The sequence below is a fragment of the Ochotona curzoniae genome, unplaced genomic scaffold, assembly GCF_017591425.1.
Source record: "Ochotona curzoniae isolate NIBS_2020 unplaced genomic scaffold, NIBS_Ocur_1.0 scaffold_4506, whole genome shotgun sequence".
NCBI classification, from domain to species: domain Eukaryota; kingdom Metazoa; phylum Chordata; class Mammalia; order Lagomorpha; family Ochotonidae; genus Ochotona; species Ochotona curzoniae.
The window spans coordinates 49,624,083-49,647,541 of NW_024467119.1; the positions used below are offsets into that span (position 1 = coordinate 49,624,083).

General features: G+C 38.0%; 1 protein-coding gene across 1 annotated transcript in view; it reads left to right on the plus strand.

Moving 5' to 3' along the window:
- ZGRF1 (zinc finger GRF-type containing 1) overlaps positions 1-22,549 on the plus strand; it is a 69,441-nt gene extending 46,892 nt beyond the window's left edge. Inside the window, exons 17-30 of the mRNA XM_040967208.1 lie at positions 2,144-2,340; positions 4,065-4,201; positions 6,105-6,248; positions 8,608-8,722; positions 10,614-10,876; positions 13,027-13,186; positions 15,496-15,573; positions 15,772-15,919; positions 17,713-17,840; positions 19,395-19,518; positions 20,624-20,800; positions 20,942-21,076; positions 21,786-22,047; positions 22,231-22,549. Of these exons, the coding sequence (XP_040823142.1) occupies positions 2,144-2,340; positions 4,065-4,201; positions 6,105-6,248; positions 8,608-8,722; positions 10,614-10,876; positions 13,027-13,186; positions 15,496-15,573; positions 15,772-15,919; positions 17,713-17,840; positions 19,395-19,518; positions 20,624-20,800; positions 20,942-21,076; positions 21,786-22,047; positions 22,231-22,370 (2,208 nt within the window). The 3' untranslated portion in view covers positions 22,371-22,549. The remainder of the gene's footprint in view (positions 1-2,143; positions 2,341-4,064; positions 4,202-6,104; positions 6,249-8,607; positions 8,723-10,613; positions 10,877-13,026; positions 13,187-15,495; positions 15,574-15,771; positions 15,920-17,712; positions 17,841-19,394; positions 19,519-20,623; positions 20,801-20,941; positions 21,077-21,785; positions 22,048-22,230) is intronic.
- The last annotated feature ends 910 nt before the right edge of the window (positions 22,550-23,459 follow it).

Consider the following 23,459-nt stretch of genomic DNA (forward strand, 5'->3'; position numbering starts at 1 on the left):
AGCTAAAAAGCCTGCATGGTTCCCTATTCGGAGTGCAAGTCCCAGCTTCATTCCTGCTTCCAGCTTCCTCTAATATGATACCCTAGTGGGTAGCAGATGAGGGCTCAGGTGATTAGATTCTTGCCACCTGGATGGAGTTCCTGGCTCCTGGTTAACATGTGGCCAGGCCCTGACCTTTGCAGGGTTTTGGGAAGGGAACCATTGGTGGGAGCTCTTTGTGTCTCTGTCTTTATTTATTAAAGAAGTAAGGGGAAAAAAAAATTAACCTTCAGCTTCCTAGGAATTTACTGAATGGTAGTAAGCAGAGGATAACACAAGCAATATTTGTAATGCATTGCAGTCATTGATAAAACAGGAGGGATGTGCACAAACTGAGAACACTTAGGGAATAAATTCCAACTTAAGGACTTAGAAGATGCAGAAATGTGCCTTAAGGAAAAGGTAGAAGCTAGGCTACTAAGTAAATTATAGTACTAGTAACTGGAAAACCTAGTAGACTTATAAAAAGAGAAATTCTAAACTTGTTGATGGTAATATATTTTGGAGGAAGTCAGATTGTTAAACTTTTGCTGATGGATGGCTTTTGCTTATTTGTAACACTATGTTTTTGTTCATAGTAATACAGTTTTTCTCTTGTGTTTGTACATCCCACTTCATCATAAGTTGAGTGTGTAAATTTTAAATTTAATTGTTGGGTAAAATGGAGGAGTGAAAAGGAAAGGAAAATATTGAGGAAAAAGGAAAAACTGAGTTATAGATAAGATTAAGAACTCTTGGTGTTCTATGGGACAGCAGAAGGACCAGAGATAATAATATGCTATGTATTTTTCTTTTAAAATTAAAACCCTAAAAAGAAGTATATTTTTATCATGAAATATTGAAGATTTAGGAGACAGATATGTTTACCTTGATAGGATATTCCACACTAATATACATGTATGGGGGCATCATGTGGTATCCCTAAGTTTATACAGTTTTTTATGTAGCAGTTAAAGATAAAAATAAATTTTTGTAAAGCAAGAATTAAATAATAGTATAATCATAATAAGATCTTTTGTAGTCACAGAAGTCTCTGCTTTTTAAAATAATTTGATGAATGTGAAAAAATACTCATGTTGGATATAAGAGTTCAGTTGCAGAAATGTATTGTTATCTAAGTTTTGTTATAAAATTCTGTTTATATTCTTGTGTGTATGTATTTGAATGTACGTTACATGTGAGGGAAAAGGTAAAATGAAATTTGTAAGATGTTATAGTTGTGTCAGTACTTTTCAAATAGTTTATAATGATCATTTGGCATGAAAAGAATCTTGAATTTGTTGTTAATGTTCAAGTAAGCTTTCATTCTCAGCATAATATGATGTAATGACAGTTTACTTGAGTACATTACTACCAAACAGTCATCAAGAAAGTATTGAAAAGGGGCTAACACTATGGCATTGTGGGTACGGTTTCTGCTTGGGATGCTGACATCCCATATGGGTGCTGGTTGAAGTCCCAACTGCTCCACTTCTGGTCCAGCTCCCTGCAAATGTGTGTAGAAAAGCAGCAATGGAGGGTCCAAATCTTTGGGCTCTGTACCATGTGGAAGATTCAAGGAACTCCTGGCTCCTGGATTTAGACCCTGCTAGCTCCAGTTATTACAGCCATTTGGGGAGGGAACCAGTATGTGGAAGATACCTCTTTCTTTCTCTGTAATTTTGCCTTTCAAATAAATAAGCCTTTTTAAAAATTCTTGAAAAGCATAACACAAAACAATAGAAAAGCAAAAAAGTTATTATTATTATTATTATTATTATTATTATTGGAAAGGAAGATTTATGTAAAGAATGAGAAAGAGAGAAAGATCTTCTATCTGCTGGTTCACTCCCCAGTGGCTGGAACAGCCAGAGCTGAACTGATCTGAAACCAGAAGTTTCTTTGAGGTCTCCCACATGGGGTCCATGGTCCCAAGACTTTGGCCCATCATCTATTGATTTACCAGGCCACAAGTAGGGAGATGGATGGGAAGTGGAGTAGCCAGGACATGAACCAGCGTCCGTAAGGATCCTGGCACTTGCAAGGTAAGGATTTTATGCACTGAGCCATCATGCCAGGCCTACAAAAATATTTTTCTCATTTAATTTTGACTGTTTTCTCTTAGGGTCGTCTCTTTTACACATGTGATGGGCCCAAAGCTAATCAATGTAAATTTTTCAAGTGGCTTGAGGAAGTGGATCCAGGAGTTTCAACGCAGGAAAAATCTAAATCTAGCTTGGTTTTAAGGGATATTAAGAGTATTGGTGTATTCTTAAGAAGTCAAAAGATTCCGCTGTATGAGGAATGCCAGCTTTTAGTGAGGTATGTTTAATGTTACTAAGTGTAATTTTATAAGGCTAGCAACTCGCTCAATTGTAATCATTTTTTTTTAAAGATTTATTTATTTATTGGAAAGTCAGATATACAGAGAGGAGGAGAAACAGAGAGGAAGATCTTCCGTCCAATGATTCACTCCCCAAGTGAGCGCAACAGCCGATGCTATGCCAATGCGAAGCCAGGATCCAGGAACTTCTTCCATGTCTCCCACATGGGCGCAGGGTCCCAAAGCTTTGGGCCGTCCTTGACTGCTTTCCCAGGCCACAAGCAGGGAGCTGGATGGGAAGCGGAGCTGCTGGGATTAGAACTGGCACCCATATGGGATCCCCGGGGTGTTCAAGACGAGGACTTTAGCCACTAGGCCACGCCACCGGGCCCTATAATCAATTTTAAAGGAGGTTTTGTTAGGAAAAATGTCTTAAGAGTACTTTAGTTTCTGTCTGAAAAATTGGTCTTTCAAGTTATAGTTGGCCTCTTCTAAATGTCAGTGTCAGCAATTCCAGAATACTGTTTCTGGCAACCATTTTTATGTGTAGTCTGTGCTATTTTTTCACAATCCTAAGGGAAACCCTAACAAAAAGGCTTCAGAAATAACTTAGCTGTAAGGATAATAGATAAGTAGTTATTTGCAAGTCTGGAATATATAGCTTATAAAATATAGTTGTGCTGTTTTGGAAATATGTCTTACAAAGATATGATTACTCAGGGGCTGGTGCTAAGGCATAGAAGGCTAAGCCTTTGCCAGTGGCACTGGCATCCCATATGGGTGTTGGCTTGTATTCTGGCTGATCCACTTCCAATCCAGCTCGTTGCTATTGTGCCTGGGGAAGCAGGGAAAGGTGGCTCAAGTCCTTGGGACCCTACACTCCCCATGGGGCACGAGGCTCCTGACCACCGGATTGACTCAGTTCTGACTGTTAGCAGCCATTTAAAAAGTGAACCAATGTAGAAGTTCTCTCTGTATCTCTAGTTGTCTCTCCTTCTCTCTGTAAATCTAAATTCCCGATAAAAATGAATGTGATTACTCAAGTACTAAATATAATGGTCATTTGTGTGGTAGTTTAATTAAAATTTATTGGGAGGTTATTGACATTAGGCTCTCTTCACAGCATTTGGCATGTTCTGTTTCATTAAATCACACAACAGGGATTGGTGTTGTGAGGCAGCAAGTTAAGGTACTGCTTTTCATGTGAGCACTTGTTCAAGTCGCAACTGTTCCATTTTCTATCCAGTGTCCTGTTGATGTGCTGGGGAAAGCAGCAGAAGGTAGCTGAAGTGCTTGGGCTCCTGCACTCATGGGAGACCTGGGTGAAGTTGCTCGGTCTTGACTTTGCTCTGGCCCAGCCTTAGCCATTATGGAGAGTAAGCCACTGGATAGATTTTCTCTCTCCCTTTCTGTCTCTCTCTTGCTGTGTGTTTCAAATAAATAAAATGTTTCAAAAACTAGTAAGTAAGTAATAAAATATAATCACAATTTTAAAGAAATGGAGATAATGAAAACTACTATTCTCTTTTTATTGTTACAGAAACTGAGGTGCCCTGGTTTTTAGATAGTTTTGTTGGCTTTTTTGAAATTGATGACAGTACGTGAAATTTATTTTTTCGTTTTGACAGAATATGCTTTAAAGATTTAAAACATAAAGATGTTTTTTTAAAGATTTAGTAAAATTGTACCTAACTATTCTAATTAATTTTTATTCTTTCTTCAGAAAAGGATTTGATTTTGAGAGAAAGCATGGGAAACTAAAAAAGTTTACTACAATAAATCCTGACTTTTATAATGAATCAAAAAGCAGACTTTATCTTAAGCTGAGTAGGAAAGAAAGTTCTTCAGTGTATAGCAAAGGTAAGTTGAGCTGATCATGTTGGTAAAAGCTTAGTTCTGTTTCATTTACCTCTAGATTGTTTATAGTAAAGAAAATTTTCATTTTTATTTTTAAAGATTCATTAATTTATTTTGAAGGCAGAGTTGTGGAAAGAGAAGGAGAAAGAGGAGAGATGTACAGAAATCTTCCATTTGCTTGTTCATTCCCCAAGCAGCCACAGTGGACAGGGCTGGGGCACACTGAAGCCAGGAGCCCTGAATTCCATCTGGGTGTTCCATGTAGATACAGGGGCCCAAGGGCAATCTCCTTTTGTTTCCCAGACACATGAGCAAGGAACTGGATTAGAAATGTAGCAGCTGGGAGTTGAATCAATACTTTTATGGGATGCTGGTTTTATAGGCTACAGCTTAACCCACTATACCACAATATTGGCCTCAAATAGAATTTTTTAAAATATGGTTTAATATTACTATATATTGTAAATTATTATAGAATAAATTAGATGTTTTCTAAAAGGCTTTAAAAATATTTTTAAGACTTAAAAAAAAACCCCATGATTCCAAGAATACCAATGGGGCATGGCAGGGAAGGTTGAGTTTCTGCCTGCAGTGCTGGCATCCCATATGGGTGTTGGTTTGATTCCTGACTGCTGCACTTCTGATCCAACTCCCTGCTAATGTGCCTGAGAAAGCAATTGAAGATGGCCCACGTCCTTTGATTTCAGCCAACTATGTTTGAGGCCAGAATAGAGTTTTAGGATACTTGCTTTGGCCTGGCCCAGCCCTTGCCATTGTAGCCATTGGAAAATGAAGCAGCTAATGGAAGATCAATTTCTCTCTCTCTCTCTCTCCCTCCCTGCTCCCCTTTCTCCCTGCATCACTGTCTCCTATCTCTTTCTCTCTCTACCTTCCAAGGAAATGAAACAATATAAAAATTTAAAAGATTTTTTAAAAAGCTTACTGAAAGCAAGACCTCAGCTTATTTTAATCAGTATGGGAAAGTCAAAGTGGTTGAGCTCATGACCGAGGCAATGGCAGAGGGAGGTTTTGCTTTTGTTCCTCTTGACTGCCACAAGTCCGTGGTTGAGACTGACATCCTATAAAAGTCACAACTCTGGGTTGAAGAAAGCCCTGTTGAAGCATTGCACCCTAAGAGTCCACCGTGGTTCTGGAAATTTCTGTGATGATTGCACGGGAGATTCTTTTGGCGCCCATGACAACTTTGGTTGTAAAGGAAACATCAGTGGTTATGGTGGCTTTGATGGTGATTAAGAGAGTGGTGGTTACAGTGGCAGTAGAGATGGGTGCAGTAGATTCATTAATGTTGGGAGGCAGCTTCAGAGGTCGAAGGTACAGTGATTTTAGCAATTGTAACAGGCTTGAAATTTAGGACCCATGAAAGGAGACAAGTGGAAGCCCAAGTTCTGGCCTGTGTGGTAGTGGAGCCAGTATTTTGCTTGAATGAAAGCATGGTCACTAAGACTGTGCTAGCTAGCAGCAGCAGAAGCAGGAAGGCTTTGTAACTGCCAGGGAATAAAATTTGGTAGGTGAGGAACGCCAGTTGAGTGACAGGGAAACTACAGATTACAACAGATTTTTAAATTCGGTCAAGCACAGTGGTGCTAAAAAGATTTGCTTTAGTTAATCTTCGTATCTGGGTAAAAAAATTTGAGACTATTTGTGACCTATTATATAACAGATTATTTTAGTTTCTGCTCTGTGGAAGGTATGTAGCAGTCTAATGGATTTTTAGTGGTTTTTTTTTAACCCATGCTGTTGATTGCTAAGTGTAATAGTTTCATCATAACTGTGAATAAATCTATGTTTAAAAAGCACCATGCTTTATACCTTACTCATAAATATGCTTTTTTTTTTTCGGTCACTCATACCTCAATAAAGCTGGAAAAAAATTTTGTCTTTGTAGATGATCTTTGGGTAGTTTCCAAAACCCTAGACTTTGAGCAGGATACTTTCATTGCGTGTAGTGCTTTTTTTGGACCATCATCTCTCAAGGAAGTTGAGCTGTTGCCTTTGAAAGGCTATTTCCCTTCTAATTGGCCCACTAACAGTAAGTATTATCACGTCCATTTTAATTTGTATTTACATTGGGATGCATTTTCAGCAAGAATTCTGTGTGTGAGATTATTGGATTAAACCCAGCAGGAATTCAGGTCCCTGAGACTGACAGTGTAATGAAATCGTGAACTACCGCGTATGTTTTTGTTAAAATTGAATTTTATACATTATGTATCTGATTTTTTAAAATATAAACATTTGTTAGATTTATATATTTTATATTATGTTTTAAATATTATTACTATATTATGTCTAATACAGTATAGACATAAAATGAGAATTTTCTCAAAGTTTCTTATATCCAGTTCTGTTTCTCTTAATTTGTTGTATGTTTATTAGGCAGTTTACATTCACATTAAGAAGGTCTTAAAGACTTTTTAAGGTTGAGCAGACCTAGTATGATTTTTGATACCTTATCATCTGTCTTAAGAAATTCTTAGTTAGACAATAACAGCTTTTTCCTTTTTTTATTTTAAGATTTATGTATTTTTATTGTAAAGTCAGATATACTGAGAGGAGGAGAGACAGGAAGATCTTCCGTCCACTGTTTCACTCCCCAAGTGGCCACAGTGGTCAAAGATGAGCCAATGCAAAGCAAGGAGCCTTGAGTCTCCTCTGGGTGTCCCATGCCCGTGAGGGTCCAAAAGCCTTGGGCCATACTTAATTGCTTTCCCGGGCCACAAGCAGGGAGCTGGATGGGAAGTAGGGCTGCTGGGATTAGAACCGGCGCCCATATGGGATCCCCGCATGTGCAAGGCGTAGTGCAAGGCCACCACATTCGTCCCTATTTTTCTTTTTTTTTTTAAACACGGTGCTTTTTATTTTTTTTAAAGATTTATTTATTTTTATTGCAAAATCAGATATACAGAGAGGAACAGAGACAGAGAGGAAGATCTGATCTTCTCTCCACTGACTCACTGATATACTCTGCCAGTGCTAGGCCTCTATATGGGATCCTGGCGCGTTCAGGGTGAGGACTTTAGCCACTAGGCTACTGCGCCGGGCCCCATGTTTTTCGTTTAATTAAAAAAAAAACTTTAGTAAGCTGAATTTCTTTTACTTCTGTGAGTCTATAAATTTCCCTGTTTGTTTTAATCTCTGGGATTAATTTGATGATTAAATTTAATCCATACCTAACTAAGCATTGGGTGTTAATATTTCATGACACTTACAGCATTTTTGCATGTTTTTACTTTTTAAGTTTTCTTTCTTTCTTAGCTGAATATAATGGATCAACCAATCTTACAAGTCCAATAAGAGCCTAATTCAGTAAATATTTGTCACTATATATATTAAAACACTTATTTATTTGTTTCTAATGCAGTTATACAGAGGTGGAGAGGGAGAGAGAAAGGGAGAGATCTTCATCTGTTGGCTCCTTCCCCAAAGGCCGCAGTGACCTAGGGCTGATCAGGCCACAGCCAAGAGCCCAGAACCTCAGGGTCTCCCACAAACACTCGTGCTGCCCTCTGCTGCCTTCCCAAGTGCATAGCAGGGAGCTGGATCAGAAGTGGAGTGAGTAGGCAGGACTTGAACTGGCACTAATATGGGATGCCAGCATAGCAGATGGCAACTTTATATGCCATAGCAGAAAGCTCCACAGGCTTGTCATTTGTCATTTTTTATGTGAATCCTTTCATATTCTGTCACCAATATTTTCTTTGTAATTTTGCTAATACTTCTATTAAAATAATTTTTAAAATACAAGAAAATGAAAATTACCCAAGTACCATTATGCAGCACAAATGCTATGCTGAGTAAAGGAAGATACTGTGCATTTTCTCAAAAATGTTGTTCTTATTCCTTTGATGGTGAGAGTTGTGTTCCACACCCATGGGTTCTGCATCTGTTTCCTAATGAAAAATAGTCAGAAAATGATACTGCGTTGACTCAACATACACAGAGCTTTTTCCTCATTATTGCTCCTTAAACTAATCAGAGTAATACCTGTTTATACATTATTTACATGGTATTTTGGTATTATAAGTAATCTAGAGTTATTTAAAAGTGTATGCAAAGATGTACTTTGGTTATAAGCAAATGCTATGCTGCTTTATACAAGGGAGTTAAGTACAGATTTTGGCATCTGGGGTTCCTGGAAGCCATCCTGTATTTGAAAGTTCAAATCTGAGTTAAGTTGTACAACTTACAGGTACTCTTCGATAAAATGGTTGAGCAAGTAGGAGAGTAGTTGATGGCTAGAAGTTTGAAGACCTCTGCACTTACTTATATGTTCATGTCATGTGACTAATTCACTAGTTGATTTCTGATCTAACATATGGATATGTGAGGCAGGATTTTTATGGTCCGTTGTACTTACATTCAATGAATTTTCTGCATCCTTTCTACAGTTATGGTCCATGCATTACTGGTTTGTAATGCTAGTACTGAGCTGACTACTCTGAAAAACATTCAGGACTACTTCAATCCAGCTACTCTTCCTATAACTCAGTACCTGTTAACAATGTAAGTTATTATGTATGCAAGCGAATGTGAATATGTAATTACAGTGCAAAGATTTTGTAATGAGATAATTATCTTTTTAGACTATGAGATCAGTAGTTAAGACAGGAAAATTTTCAGGCATGGCGCAGTGGCGCAGTGGTTAAGCTCCTTGCCTTGCACACCCGGGATCCCATATGGGTGCCGGTTCTAATCCCGGCAGCCCCGCTTCCCATCCAGCTCCCTGCCTGTGGCCTGGGAAAGCAGTCTTGGACGGCCCAAAGCTTTGGGACCCTGTACCCGCGTGGGAGACCCGGAAGAGGCTCCTGGCTTCGGATTGGCATAGCATAGGCCATGCGCTCACTTGGAGAGTGAATCATCGGACGGAAAATCTTCCTCTCTGTCTCTCCCCTCTGTATGTCCGCCTTTCCAATAAAAAAATAAAAAATAAATCTTAAAAAAAAAGAAAGGAAAATTTTCATCATGACATTAATTGTATTCCTTTGTTTATCATAGTTTGGACTCAAGCATTACCTCAATTTTTTTTCGTTTATCAAGAGATAATTTCTTAAATGATTATTTCAGTGTTGACTTTATTATTTCATCCATTTGACTTTTTATACTTTATAATATTTAACATTGATAGAAAATTTTATCTTAAATTCATTGTATTTATTAATGCTAATTATATTCTTGAAATTGCCTATATCTTACTTTTAATTTCTTTTTAAAAAATTACTTATTTCTATGAAAAGCCAAATACCAAAGAGAGAAAGAGATATCTATGTGCTGATTTACTTCCAAAATGGTGCAGCAGCCAGGGTTGGGCGAGGCCAAAGCCAGCAGCTAGGAAATCCTCCTGAGCTCCCCTGCCACGGGGTGGGAGGGGCCCCAGTGCTTGAGTTGTCATCTGCTGCCTTCCCCGGCACATGTGGCAGGAAAAGCTGGGTTAGCAGTAGAGCAGCTGGGTTGGAACTAACATTCTAAAATGGGATGTTGTCATTGCACTTAGCCAGCTGTGCCACAACACCAGCATCTTATTTCTAATTTCTTAAACACCAAATCCTTTTTTTAAACATGGGAAGTAGTAGTGCATTGAGGATAATAAATGATAGAAAAAACTGTGTTTTCCAATTTCGAATGTTATATATTTCAGAATAGTGAAATTACAGTTCAAATAAGTTGATTCCATTATATGTTTATCCAACTTGACATTGGTTTAACCAGTGGAAATAAGACAGTGTAATTTATTGTACTTTCCCTGAAATAAAGGTGGTGTTGATTATTCTTAATCTACTTTTTTTAAAAAAAATGTTGACTTTGTTTGATAGAATTACAGAGAAAAAGGTAGAGGCAGGGAAAGAAACAGATCTTCCGTCACAGATTCACTCCTCAAATGACCTCAGTAACCAGTGATAAGCCAGCCAGAGCCAGGAGCCAGGAGCTTCATCCATATGCTCCCACATGGGTGCAGGGGTGCAAGGATTTGAGCTGTCTTCCATTGGCCACAGTTAGCTGAAGGCGAAGTTGAGCAGCTGGGACCTGAACTGACACCCATGTGGGGTGCCAGCGCTGCAGTTGCTAGCTTAGCATCCTATACTACAGCCTTGGCCCCGGTCCACTTCTTAATTATGGTTTAGTTTTGGTTGAGAAATTACTATCTCTATTTTCAATTTTTCCTAGTATTACTATGGATATTACATCAATGTATATATAAAATGTTTAATATTGTGCCAGCCCATAATAGATTTTGAACAAATGCTATTTCTATTTCAGCCTTCTTTACACTGGCATTTGTTCCTATAATAAAATGCCCTTCTGCATTTGTATAAAGCCTAAGTTATGAAGAGATCTGAGTCACTTATTTCAAAAATCTCAGAATTTTCTTTGATTTTATTTGCTGCATTATTACTAGGTCTCCATCAACCACAGTCAGCAACAAGAGAATTAATAAGAGAAGATTTATCCCACCAGCCTTTGCAGATATCAACACAAAATTTGAATTACTCAACCAAGGAGCAACGTTGCAGTTAGCTCATGAGTTAATTCAGGTACACAGATTAAATGAGGATCAAGCGACAGCTCTAATTCAAATAGCTCAGATGATGTCTTCCCACGAAATTCTTGAAGAAGTGAAGGAAGTGAGGAGTCATACTCTTCCTATCACAATCATACATGGTAAGAAGCAAAAAAGCAATTCTGGTCAATATACTTTTATGTAAGCTTTTGTAGCTTATTATGGTCCTATGTAATTTCATACGCAGGTATCCAGAACAATTCTAAGGAGATTTTTTTTTAATGTGAGCCCAGAATCCACTTTACTAAACTGTTAAAATATGGTAGAATTCAATGCCCTTGTAGGAAGAATTAACAGTATCTGATGAATGCATGGCATTTTACTCTCATTATTGAAGCATTCAGTATGATCTACAAGACATTGTATTCCATTAATAGTAGACTTCAGCAGAGCAGTGTGTGAGTGCTAGTCAGCTTGTTCTCCCAGCCTCACAGTACTATTATAAACCATTGTTAGTCTCACAGTCCCTTCTTTCCCTCTCTAAAATGGATCCTGCTTCTAAAACAGGAAGTGGAGTTATTCACAGAAGCTCCTTCCAGTGTAGTGCCTGCTCCAGCTTACTGAAGTATAGACCTGTTCTTACCTCTCCCGGTGCTGTGCCAATTTTTCCTTTTCACAGTTAGTATTCTGTCTGGATTTTGTTACCTCTGTAGCTCATTTTCTTGGACAGGCCTTTGGTGCAAAGTAGATCTTGGGTGTTTCCATATTTTGATGGTTTGTATCATATTGACCTTGCAGATCAAACTAGATACTTGATTATTCCTTCTCCCAAGATGAAGTGATTCTCTCTGATTCTTCTCGTTCTTCTTCTTCTGTTCTTTCTTATGAACGGTGGAGCAACAGAGGGAGGGAGATAAACAAGAGTAGCCGTATGATTTTAGATAGATTGCTTACATCTTGGCTTTGATTTCCTTTTCTGTAAAATGGGAATAGCAACATTTACTGATTAGGTTGGAGGGCTAGATGAGTGTACAGAGGTAAAGGATTTACAGCAATGCCTGGCACGTGGCAAACAGTAAATTCATATGGATTATTATTATGATTATGTCATGTAACTTTCTCATTGATTTGCCTTTAATTGTAACTTTCTCCATATTTTGTCTCAAGTAATCTTTCTAAAACGTAATCTGAACCCCATTGCCCCAGATCCTTCAATGATATGGCCTTTTTTAAGATAAAATTTAGACTTGGAGAAATAGCAAGCAGAACTCTTAGGAAATCATGTGATGGTCCCTAGTTACTTCATTGCTGATCTGTTTGCTGTAGGCCATGTAGAAATTGTTCAGGTTCTTTTAACAGCTGCATACTTAGTCACACCTCTATCTAGAGTGATCCTTTGTGTAAACAGTCCGGATATCTGAGAGACAAAGATGGCGTGAGTTTGTTCTGCGCTTTGTTACTTTTAGAAAGCATTCCCATTTCCACCAAAGCAGAAATTCTTCTTGTTTGTCCTTCTAACACTGTGACTCATAATATTAAGTTATCAATAATCCTTTACATAAATTAAGTAGACTATGGTCTTTTAAAGTTAGGGATATTTTGGTTATTTTATCTTTATCCTTTATTCATATAGTGAACACTCAATTTTTGTAAATTAATTAAATGAATAGAAGGAAGTAGGTAGAAGTAATAGTTTTCTCTACAGATAAACAATAGAATATGTATGTAGCAGATGGAAGGGGATTTATTAGGAAATTGGCTTTTGCAATTAGAAGACTGAGAAGTCCCACAACAAATTGTCTGCAGGTTAGAGAGAAACAGAGATGGTAGAAGAGCAGTTCACTTCAAGTTCAAAGGTCTTAGAGCCAGTGGTGTAACTCGTGGATCCTAGCTCAAAGCCTCAGAATCTTAGGAGTCACAAGTGTAAATTCTGGAGTCCAAAGGCAAGAGAGGTTGGACTTCTGATTCCAAGGTAGGAGCCAGTTGTGTCCCAGCTCTCATAGTGGCAGGATAAGGTAGAGGGGATATTTCAACTCACGTTTTATATCTATTATCCTCAGGCCCTGGCTGACTGGGGATCCACTCACACTGAATGGATCACTCATCGCTCACTTAGTGCACGCTAACCTTCTCTGGAAATACCCCAAATACTGACACACTCCAAAATAATGCTTTTCTAGGTTTCTGAGTATTTATTAACTTCTTCAAGTTGACAACTAATATTAATCATCACAGTGGCCCTGAAACTGAGCTTTCTGAAACTTTAAAATTGCTATTGTCTTTGTTTCTCCCTTTCCTTTAAAACAATTAGGTGTCTTTGGAGCAGGCAAGAGTTATTTGCTGGCAGTGGTAGTTTTGTTCTTTGTACAGCTGTTTGAAAAGAGTGAAATTCCTACAGTTGGAAATGCAAGACCATGGAAACTTTTGATTTCTTCCTCTACCAATGTAGCTGTTGACAGAGTACTTCTTGGGTAGGTATGATAAAGGTATTTGAGTAGTTAAAGTTTTAGGTATTTTTGAAAGAGGCAGTCTGGCACAGGCCCTGTCAATGCACTTTGTTGCTTAGTTAGCTAAAAATGGAAGGCCTTTGTCTCTGACCCATCTATGAAATAGTAATAGGCTAATTGTTAGTTTGTAAATAGAATAAACCTAATAATTCTGGGCCAAAGCTATAGTAACTTTTAAATGAGATACTATGTATAACTAGGCTCTTTTTAGCATAAGTATATGATATCTGTTGCTTTTTATACAATTATGTTTTGAGGGCAGTTTTATTTTACACAATTTAAACATTTTAGATGTTTGAGGGCTTTCTTGTACCTAGAATGTGTTTAATAGTTGATCTCACTTTTTCATACTCAGAGAGTGTGTTTTGGCTTTCTATGTTTAAGATTGTACAATTGTTGCTGGGTTTTTTTAAACCATTTTTTTGGTGTGTTATTGAATTATTAATACAAAGGGAACAGATTCAGTGTAGTTCCTAGAATTCTAATATAATACTTCCTTCCTCCCTTTGTTTTTCTTTTTCTCTCTTATTTTTTTCTATAACATTTGTAATTTCTGTTGTAGTCAAAGGCTTATTGCCAAAATAGAGTTCAGTATGTCACATAGCCGAAACGGTTATCTTTTCATTTGATAATTGCTTGTAGCTGTTGTCTATATTCCCAAAGAATAAAGGACTAGATTTATTTATTTATTTACTTGAAAGTCAGAGTTACAGAGACGGGGAGATACAGTAGGAGATCTTCCGTCCACTGGCTCACTCTCCCCCAGGCTGCAATGGCTGGAGCTGGGCCAAGTTAAAGGCAGGAGCAAGGAGCTTCATCCAGATCTCCCATGTGGATGGCAGGGACCTACACTTGGGCCATCCTGCATGCTTTTCCCAGAGTGTTAGCTGGCAACTAGATTGGAAGTGGAGCAGGTGGGACATGAACCTCCATATGGGATCCCAGTGTCTCAGGAGGCAGCTTTACCTGTTGCCTCACAATGCTGTTCCCTCATGTAGAATCTTGTGTTTTTTTTAAGATTTATTTTATTATTTTTATTGGGAAGGCGGATATACAGAGAGGAGAGACAGAGAGGAAGATCTTCTGTCTAATGATTCACTCCCCAAGTGAGTGCAACGGCCGATACTATGCTGATCAGAAGTCAGGATCCAGGAACTTCTTCTAGGTCTCCCACATGGGTGCAGAGTACCAAAGCATGGGGCCGTCCTCGACTGCTTTCCTGGGCCACAGGCAGGGAGCTGGAAGGGAAGTGGGGCTGCCGGGATAGAACCGGCGCCCATATGGGATCCCGGGCGTGCAAGGTGAGGACCTTAACCATGGCGCCATTGCGCCGGGCCCTAGAATCTTGTTTTTAATTGTTTCTCTGGTAATTCTTTCCTGGATCCTTTACTTTGCATAGTTAAGCCCATTTTAGTACCAGCATCCTAGGGTTACCAAGAAAAATCTTTTTTTTTCCTGCATTAAATTATCTTCTAATTATAGCTAAACAAAATGTCCAAGGCTTCACACAGATGCTGATGGACTGCATGATATTGAATTCCATGCACAGAGAATGCTGTCATTGAAAATTTTAAAAGCCGGGCCCGGCGCAATGGTGCAATGGTTAAGGTCCTCGCCTTGCACGCCCGGGATCCCATATGGGCGCTGGTTCTAATCCCAGCAGCCCCGCTTCCCATCCAGCTCCCTGCCTGTGGCCTGGGAAAGCAGTCGAGGAGGGCTCAAGGCTTTGGGACCCTGCACCCGCATGGGAGACCCGGAAGAGGCTCCTGGCTTCGGTCCAGCATAGCATCGACCATTGCGTTCACTTGGGGAGTGAATCATCAGACAGAAGATCTTCCTCTCTGTCTCTCCTCTCTGTATATCTACCTTCCCAATAAAAATAAAAAATGAATCTTTAAAAAAAAATTTCTAAAAGCCTAAAGGGTTAGAATGTGATGAAGATGAGCCTTCCGCTTCTTTTCTCTACTTAATGCCTCCAACAATGCTTATTGACATTTTTATTAATGATAAATGCTAGCGTCACTATTTTATGAACACTTAGTGAGCCCTCACTCTAAGAATAATGTTTAAAGATTCTCTCTGAAACACATAACGTAAGTACAAAAGAAGTCTTTAAATTGCACTTCATTTAGTTTGTGTTTTGGTATTTCATGTTGAATAACCCCCAAATGCTGTTTTATAAAATTAACTTTAATGGCATAAATATTATGGGAAACTTTGTTTCCTATTCAGTTCTCTAACTCATCAGAACCTATTTTTTATTGTCTTTAAAGACTTCTTGATCTTGGATTTGAAAAGTTTGTCCGTGTTGGGAGTATTAGGAAGATTGCCAAGCCAATTTTGCCTTACAGGTAAGACTTTTAATCATTTCACAGAATGTTCAGACAAATGTGATAATCTTATGTCACTATTATCCAGACTTTGTCTTTTGAAGTAAAGAAACCCTGTTCTTATACTTTGTTAACTTTGAAAATGTGCATTTTGCTTTTTTTGTTATACACGAAAAATGTAATAAAGAGGTGTGTATTATTTTATACAATTTTCTTTAGCTTGCATGCTGGCTCAGAAAATGAAAATGAACAATTAAAAGAATTACTTGCACTAATGAAAGAAGATCTGACTCCTGTGGAAAAAGTGTATGTGAGAAAGAGTATTGAGCAGCACAAACTGGGCACCAATAGAAAGCTGCTAAAGCAGGTAAGACAAAGTAACTTCAGTATGAGTCTCAGTTTGTACCTATAGGAAAGGTATCTTCATGCAAGATGCGTATTACAAAAAAACTGCAAGGGTTTCAGTTTTCTCAACTCCACAGAGACATGTCTTGTAATTCCCTTTTGATGTTCTGTTTAGATTTTTTTTTTTAGTGTCATTTCTTTTTCATTTACTTGAAAGAAATAGAGAAAGAAAACAAGGCAGACAAAGGGAGACCTTTTATCTGCTGGTTGACTCTCCTGATGCCCACAGCTGCCCAGGCTGGGCCAGGCTGGCAGCAGCAGCCTGGAGGCTCTGTGTGAGTCTCGTCTAGAGGGCAGGGACGAAAACACTTCAGTTGTCACCTGCCCCCTCCCAGAATACACAGGAGCTGGAAATCAAATCCAGGCCTCCCCAGGCAGAGTATTAACTGATGTACCAAATGCCTGCCCTCAGATTTCCTTCATTTCTATCGATGACAAGAATACTTTCTTCAAATAAAAAAGCAAATGGATGTGATAGCTCAGATTTAAATAGGTATTTGCATATGTGTCCTTGGCTACCCAATGCATGTTTTATGTGTGCTGTGAAGTGTTCTTCAAATTTGTGAGCAGATCTGACTCACCATGTTGGATTCATCCTTTCTCCATCTTCTTATTTGCACATATTTTATCAGCCTGAAGAGAAGAATGAAGAACCTGTAATAGATTCTTAGGCAAGTTAAATGAAGTTAGTTGTGTTCTCAGAAAAAAAAAAAAAAGGAAGAAAATGTCTGATCCTGGGCAAAATGTCAAAGCTGAATTTATCTTTAATACTTTCCTAGAGAGCCATGCCTCTCAAGTTTTGTCTGTGTCCAAAAATGCAGAAGACACAGATACTGGCTTTTGGGCATCCAGAGCCAAGACTGACCACAGCATACAAGTAAGCATCCTGCCCGTTACTAAGTTCTGATATGGAACAGCCTGGGCATCAGCCTGGGCATCAGCTGGTAAAGGAAAGGGAAAAGAAGAATTGATAACCTCCTCTGATGGGAGGAGAGTATGGGGAAAACAAAGGAGGATGAAAGAAAAAAGTTGTTGTTTCATGGGGAACATCGACATCTCTCCGAGAGGTTTGGGACAGGAATCAATTTGGGGCTCTGTATTGATAAGCTATTGCTGAAATAACGTATTTTAACAGATTTGTACACACTTTATATTTATACATGTACACACAGATATGTGTGTGTAGCAAAGCAACTGCTAGACAGTGACCACACTCAATTTAAAAATTCTTGTTTTCCTTTTGTTTATATTTAATTTTAGATTAATTAATAGCTTGTATCATACCTTTTGCCTTAAGAATAGCATTCTGCTGTAATATTTAAGACTTGTAAGGTTCAGATTTATTAAAGGCTACAAGTATATTTTAATTTGCTATTTGGAATTAATTTTCCATCTTGACCTTGCTAAATAATTTAAAATATTAGTGAACTTAAAGATTAAGCACAGGACCTTTCATTGGCAAAATCAGTGTTTCCATGGAGAACGTTGGTTTGTGTTCTGGAATACATATATCATTTATTCAGATTAATCTAAATGGTAAAAAGTACAGGTCATCCTTCTATTTGTAAAGTCTCAGAATCTTTCTTCTGAATATCAAATTGCGCCTTAAATTTTTTCTTATTGGTGGACTGATGGTTTAAGTAACCTGTATTTCATGATTTCCATTTTGTTTGTGGGGATAATAAAAGTAATAAAGTGATCCTTGCTATCTGACTTTAATACTTGTTAATTAATAACCTTTTTGTTGTAACAAAGGTTCGAGTGGTTGGGATTACCTGTGCAGCCTGCCCATTCCCATGTATGAATGATCTTAAGTTTCCTGTGGTTGTGCTTGATGAGTGTAGTCAGATCACTGAACCAGCTTCTCTCCTTCCCATTGCAAGGTAACGTGAAAGATTGTTTCTCCAAACTAGAAAATCTCAGCATTCTAAGAAGTAAAATATTTTTTTAAAAGTTATGCTTATTGATTTGAAAGGCAGAGTCATAAAGAAAGAGGGAGGAAAAGAGAAAAAGCAGTCTTCAGTCTGTTGATTCACTTTGCAGGGGCTTACAACAGTTAGGGCTGGGTCACATGTGGAACCCCATCTGCTTCTTCCACATTTGTGGCAGGGACTCCAACACTTGTGTTACCATCTCCCATCTCCCAGGCACATTAGCAGGAAGGTGGATCAGAAGCAGGGTAGCCTGGACTTGGACCAGGCTCTCTTATGTGGAATGTGGGAGTCCCAAACAGTGGCTTACCCCATGGTGCCACAACACATGTCCCAAACTAACATTTGAAAAAAAATTCATAAGGAAATTTTTATAAGTAAATGTATCAAGCTTGTTAGATTACTGTGTAAGCACTGGGTTCACAGAATCATGAAGCCTTGGGGGCTCTAGTGTTTCAGTTTTATCAGTTTTACAGATTTCTCAACTAGATTGATGCTTTCCTCCTTAGTCGTAGTTTGAGAACTTAACTCTACTATAGAATACCCTTTATTTCCCATATTTTGGTATAATTTTGGGATTTAGGTTTTGAAAATATTTTTTAGGCTATGAAAGAATATTAAGTGTATAAGGAAAACATTTTAAAAATGGATATTGCTTTCAAAATCCACAAGATTCCAGTCTTCAAAGCTTTGCAGCCAACTGAAGCATTGTACGTGTAGAGCATCTCTTTCTGAGCAATCCTAAAGACAATGGGAAGAGTTCGGCACCGAGGTCTGAACTTCAGTCCTTGTGTAGTTCTCAGTCAGTGAGGAGTAGGCCGCCAGCTGTCATGGATTGTGGGGGACTTAGAAAGTTTCTGTATTCAGAAACTTTGTATTTTAAAATAGGATAGTCGTTGGTATGCCAAAAGGAGTTGATTTTCCTTTACAGGAGCAAGAGGGGGAAGAGCAGTAAGGCACAGGGTAAAGCGTGGGAGAGAAATACAGCACCTACCGTATACTAAACACATTACATACTTCATCTAATCCTTACAGCCATCTCCCCGATCAGAATGCTGCAACTTGGAGAGATTAAATAGTTTCTCATGTCCATAGACTACAATAAATTTGAGGTTTTAGGTTTGTCAACAAAACTTGGACTTTCCATATGATGTCCTACTATTACCTATAAAATAACAGCTTGAAACAAAAGACTTCTAAGAAACTTTCTCATTCTGGGAGTTTGTGGTTTCTGAAAATCAGTGTTTCCAAAAATGCATGATACAATAATTGTAGGCAGAAGCAGGGAAGACTTACTAGATTTTATGTGGAAAAACTTAAATTATATGAGAGATTCTTTACTGTGTAAGATTTCAAAGTCTTTAGCATACTTATTAGCACTAGTTTTAGCCTAACTATTCTCAGATACTTGATTGGATTCAAAATTTTTGGAATATGTTATGAAAAGTCCAATAAATGGTATCAGTGCAACATTTTATTTGTTTGATTTTGAAATCCTGCTTTTAGGTTTGAGTGTGAGAAGTTGATTCTTGTTGGAGATCCTAAACAGTTACCTCCAACTATTCAGGGTTCTGAGGCAGCTCATGCAAATGGATTGGAACAAACTCTTTTTGATCGACTTTGCTTAATGGTATGTATTACTAAATTTATATAGAGTTGTGATTTGCCTATTATATATTGTATGCCTGATTAAATTTTATTTATTTGGAAGGGCAATGTGACAGAGAGAAGGAGAGACACAGATAAAGAGAGATCTTCCTTCCACTGGTTCATGTCCCGAATACCAACCCACAGGAGCCAGGGCTGAGTCAGGTTGATATCAGGGCAGAAATACCATCCAGATATCCCACATGGGTGATAGACCCAAATACTTGGGGTGTCTTCTGCTGTCTTCCCAGGCACATTTTCAGGCAGCTAGTTTAGAAGCAGAATGTCTTAAGACAGACTCCCATATGGATGCTCTTATCACAATAGGCAGGTTAAGTTTAATCCACTGTGCCACAGCACCAATCCCTAGGTAAGTGGAAACCCATGATTTAAATGCCCCATTATGAAGCCAAGATTGAAAGAGTTGTATAGTGCAGTGTTGTACAGCCATTATCTGCCCGTTTCTGGTTGTTTTTCATGTTTGACAGACTCTTTTTTTTTTTTTTAACCAAAAAACTGTCTTGAAGAAACGAAAATAAAAACAAAAACATCAAAATCCGTGAGATAGAGTTTTCACTGATCTTTGTTGGTGAGATATGTGTCCTTTCCGGGTCTCCCACACGGGTGCAGGGCCCCAAGGCTTTGGGCCGTCCTCGACTGCTTTCCCAGGCCACAAGCAGGGAGCTGGATGGGAAGTGAAGCTGCCGGGATTAGAACCAGCGGCCATATGGGATCCCGGCATGTTTAAGGGTCCTCCCTCCACTCTTAAGGCTATATGAATGTATCAAGTACATGTACTTTAAATAGTTGGACCCCAGACATTGCAGCCATTTGGGGAGTGAAACAGGAGATGGAAGACGTGTCTCCTATCTCTCTCACTCTCTTTCTAATATTTGCCTTTCAAATAAATGAAAAGTAAGTATTTTGAAACTGTTACATTTTTTTAATTTGTACTGCATTTTATCTTAGTAGTAATTTATCTCCTTATACTAAAAGCGATGTTTTTACTATCCAACTAGCATCATTTTTGTTTCTACTGAAAAAAATTCTGTTTTAAAATCTTGCTTTTCTTTATTTACATTTCTTAGGGTCACAAATCAGTTATGTTGAGAACCCAGTACCGTTGTCACCCTGCAATTAGTGCTATCGCTAATGATCTCTTTTATGAAGGAAACCTTATGAATGGCATTTCAGACACAGAGAGGAGCCCTTTATTGGAATGGCTGCCAACCCTGTGTTTCTATAATGTTAAAGGGCTGGAACAGGTAAAATGACATTACTGTTGATGGGATTCAACGTAGTTTAGTGTCTGTTTCAATTTTATTGTTGTTGTTTTTGTGATTTTACTTGGTCTTTCCATATACCCTTTCTGGGAAGTGTAATTTAGTATCTGCTTCTGATTCCAGATTGAAGGAGATAACAGCTTTCATAATGTGGCAGAAGCTAGCTTCACACTCAAGCTGATTCAATCACTGATCGCAAGTGGAATAGAGGGCTCTATGATTGGGGTGATAACATTATACAAATCCCAGATGTACAAGGTTTGTATTACATACTACAATATTTGTCAGATATTGAATATCACAATTACATGTTATAATATTTGATGGTACATTTGTTGATAGTTTTGGTTGGTGCATGAAAAACTTTTGAGACTATGATTAATATAAAAAAAGGAAACATTCTAATTTCTTTTGGCTTGGCTTTTTGCTATATAATTAAATGTAAACCTAATAAGGTTTAATTAAATTCAGTTTACAGCTGTTGGGGCAAAAATGCAAATAAACAAATTAGAGGGAAGAAAATATGGCGTATGCTTTGTGTTTTGAGACAGATGGGATTGAATCAGTGTTTTTCAAAATGTTCTTTCATTATTATTACATTTTATCAGCAGATCAAGGATAGGTACCACATATTAATGTACACATGAGCCAATTACCTCTAACTAGTTTTTCCTTTTAATGGTTTTTTCCTTCTGTTTCATTATTAGATTATTTCTCAGCTCTGAATTAACATCTCCAAACAAGGTGTTCAGCAATAGACAAATCATCACTTCTGACTTTTTCATAATTGTTATCTAGTCACTTACCTATCATTTTAGAAACTAGCCGGAGAAGCACACACTAATCAGAAAAGAGCACCACCAACTATCCATTGCTAGTTAAATAAAATGGTTGCAGTGAATAGGCTCAGAAGTTTATTTCTTCGCAGTCCCTGTGCTGCCTGACCCCTGTCTTATTTCCTCTGCAGCTGTGTCATTTACTCAATGCAGTGGACTTTGACCATCCTAACATTAAAGCGGTGCAGGTGTCCACAGTAGATGCTTTTCAGGGAGCCGAAAAGGAGATCATTATTCTGTCCTGCGTAAGGACAAGACAAGTAGGATTCATTGACTCAGAGAAACGGATGAATGTTGCATTGACCAGAGGAAGAAGGCATTTGTTGATTGTGGGGAACTTAGCCTGTTTGAGAAAAAATCGATTATGGAGTCGTGTGATCCAGCATTGTGAAGGTAAAATAGTAAATGTCTTCTGTTCACTCATTTTGAGTCAAAATAGACCAGTTTGCATTAATGTTTAGAGCGTTTGAGGCAGGAACAGCTGTGGATTTGCTGCTGGGGGTGATGACTGACATAACAATGTAGAGATGAACATAAAATCAAGAACAGTTGTTTTGTATTTTGTATCTTTTTAAGGAAGGAAAGATGGATTGCAACATGCGACCCAGTGTGAACCACATCTGAACCATCTCCTTAAAGATTATTTTGAAAAACAAGCAGAAGAAAAACAGAAGAAGAGTGAAAAAGAGAAATTTAACGAAAAATCTCAATCATGATAAGATATGGCATAAGTATTTTGTATTTATGTAAATTCAGATTCATTTTGCACTGTATATTTTTGTATTATGCCAAAGCCTTTATTACTAAAAAAACTTATGCTGTTTACAAAGCATGCTAAATATATACATCTAAAATACTGGCTCTTCAAAAACTACATTATTAAGATACACAAAGTACATTAAGATAGATTCAGTGAAGGCAATATCAAATTTCACTAATAAATTTTTTTCTAAGAAGTATGACATCTGTTTGCTAATGAAATGAATTTTGTATGGCACAGTGGAAACCCTTCATGTGGAATATCAATGTGATTTTCTCAAAAACTCACCTGTTAGTACAGTTTTATACAGTTATGCCAGCACACTTCTTTCTGAACTTTGATTCTATCAGAACCTTTTCAAAAATAAATATAAAGCCCACCATTTAAAATCTTTTAAAAGTTCACAATAAAACTTTAAAGAAGCGCAAAAAAGAAAGGAAAGCGCTAAGAATGCAAGCCTGAAGATACAGTGCTTAACACTTGGCCATGACCAGTGCTTAGTACTATGCCCAGTTGCTTAGTAAACAATTGGATGAGTAAACAATGAATGAATGTGATACCAATTTCAGTTCATTTCTTAATTATCTCTTTTCTGAGCATTTATTTGCACAGAAATCATTGGCATGAACAGAAAAATATGTTAGGGGCTAGTCTAGTGGCATTTAGGCAAATTCTCCACCAGCATCCCATATGGGCGCTGGTTCATGTCCCTGTTGCTCCACTTCTGATCCAGCCTCTTGAAAATACCCAAGGAAAGTAACAGAGGATGGCACAAGGCCTTGGGCCCCTGTACCACATGGGAGACGCAGAAGAACCTCCTGGCTTCCAGCTTTGGACCGTTCCAGGCATTTGGGGAATGAACCAATAGATGGAAGAGCTCCCTGTCTTTCTCTCCTTCTCTCTGTAACTCTCACATACAAGTAAAATAAATATATCTTCTTAAAAAAATGTTTAAAACTTTTTAAGTATTAAAAATAATACATTCTCCTTATAGAAAATTTGCAAAATATGCAAACTTTTACAGAAGGAAACAAAAACCACCGAG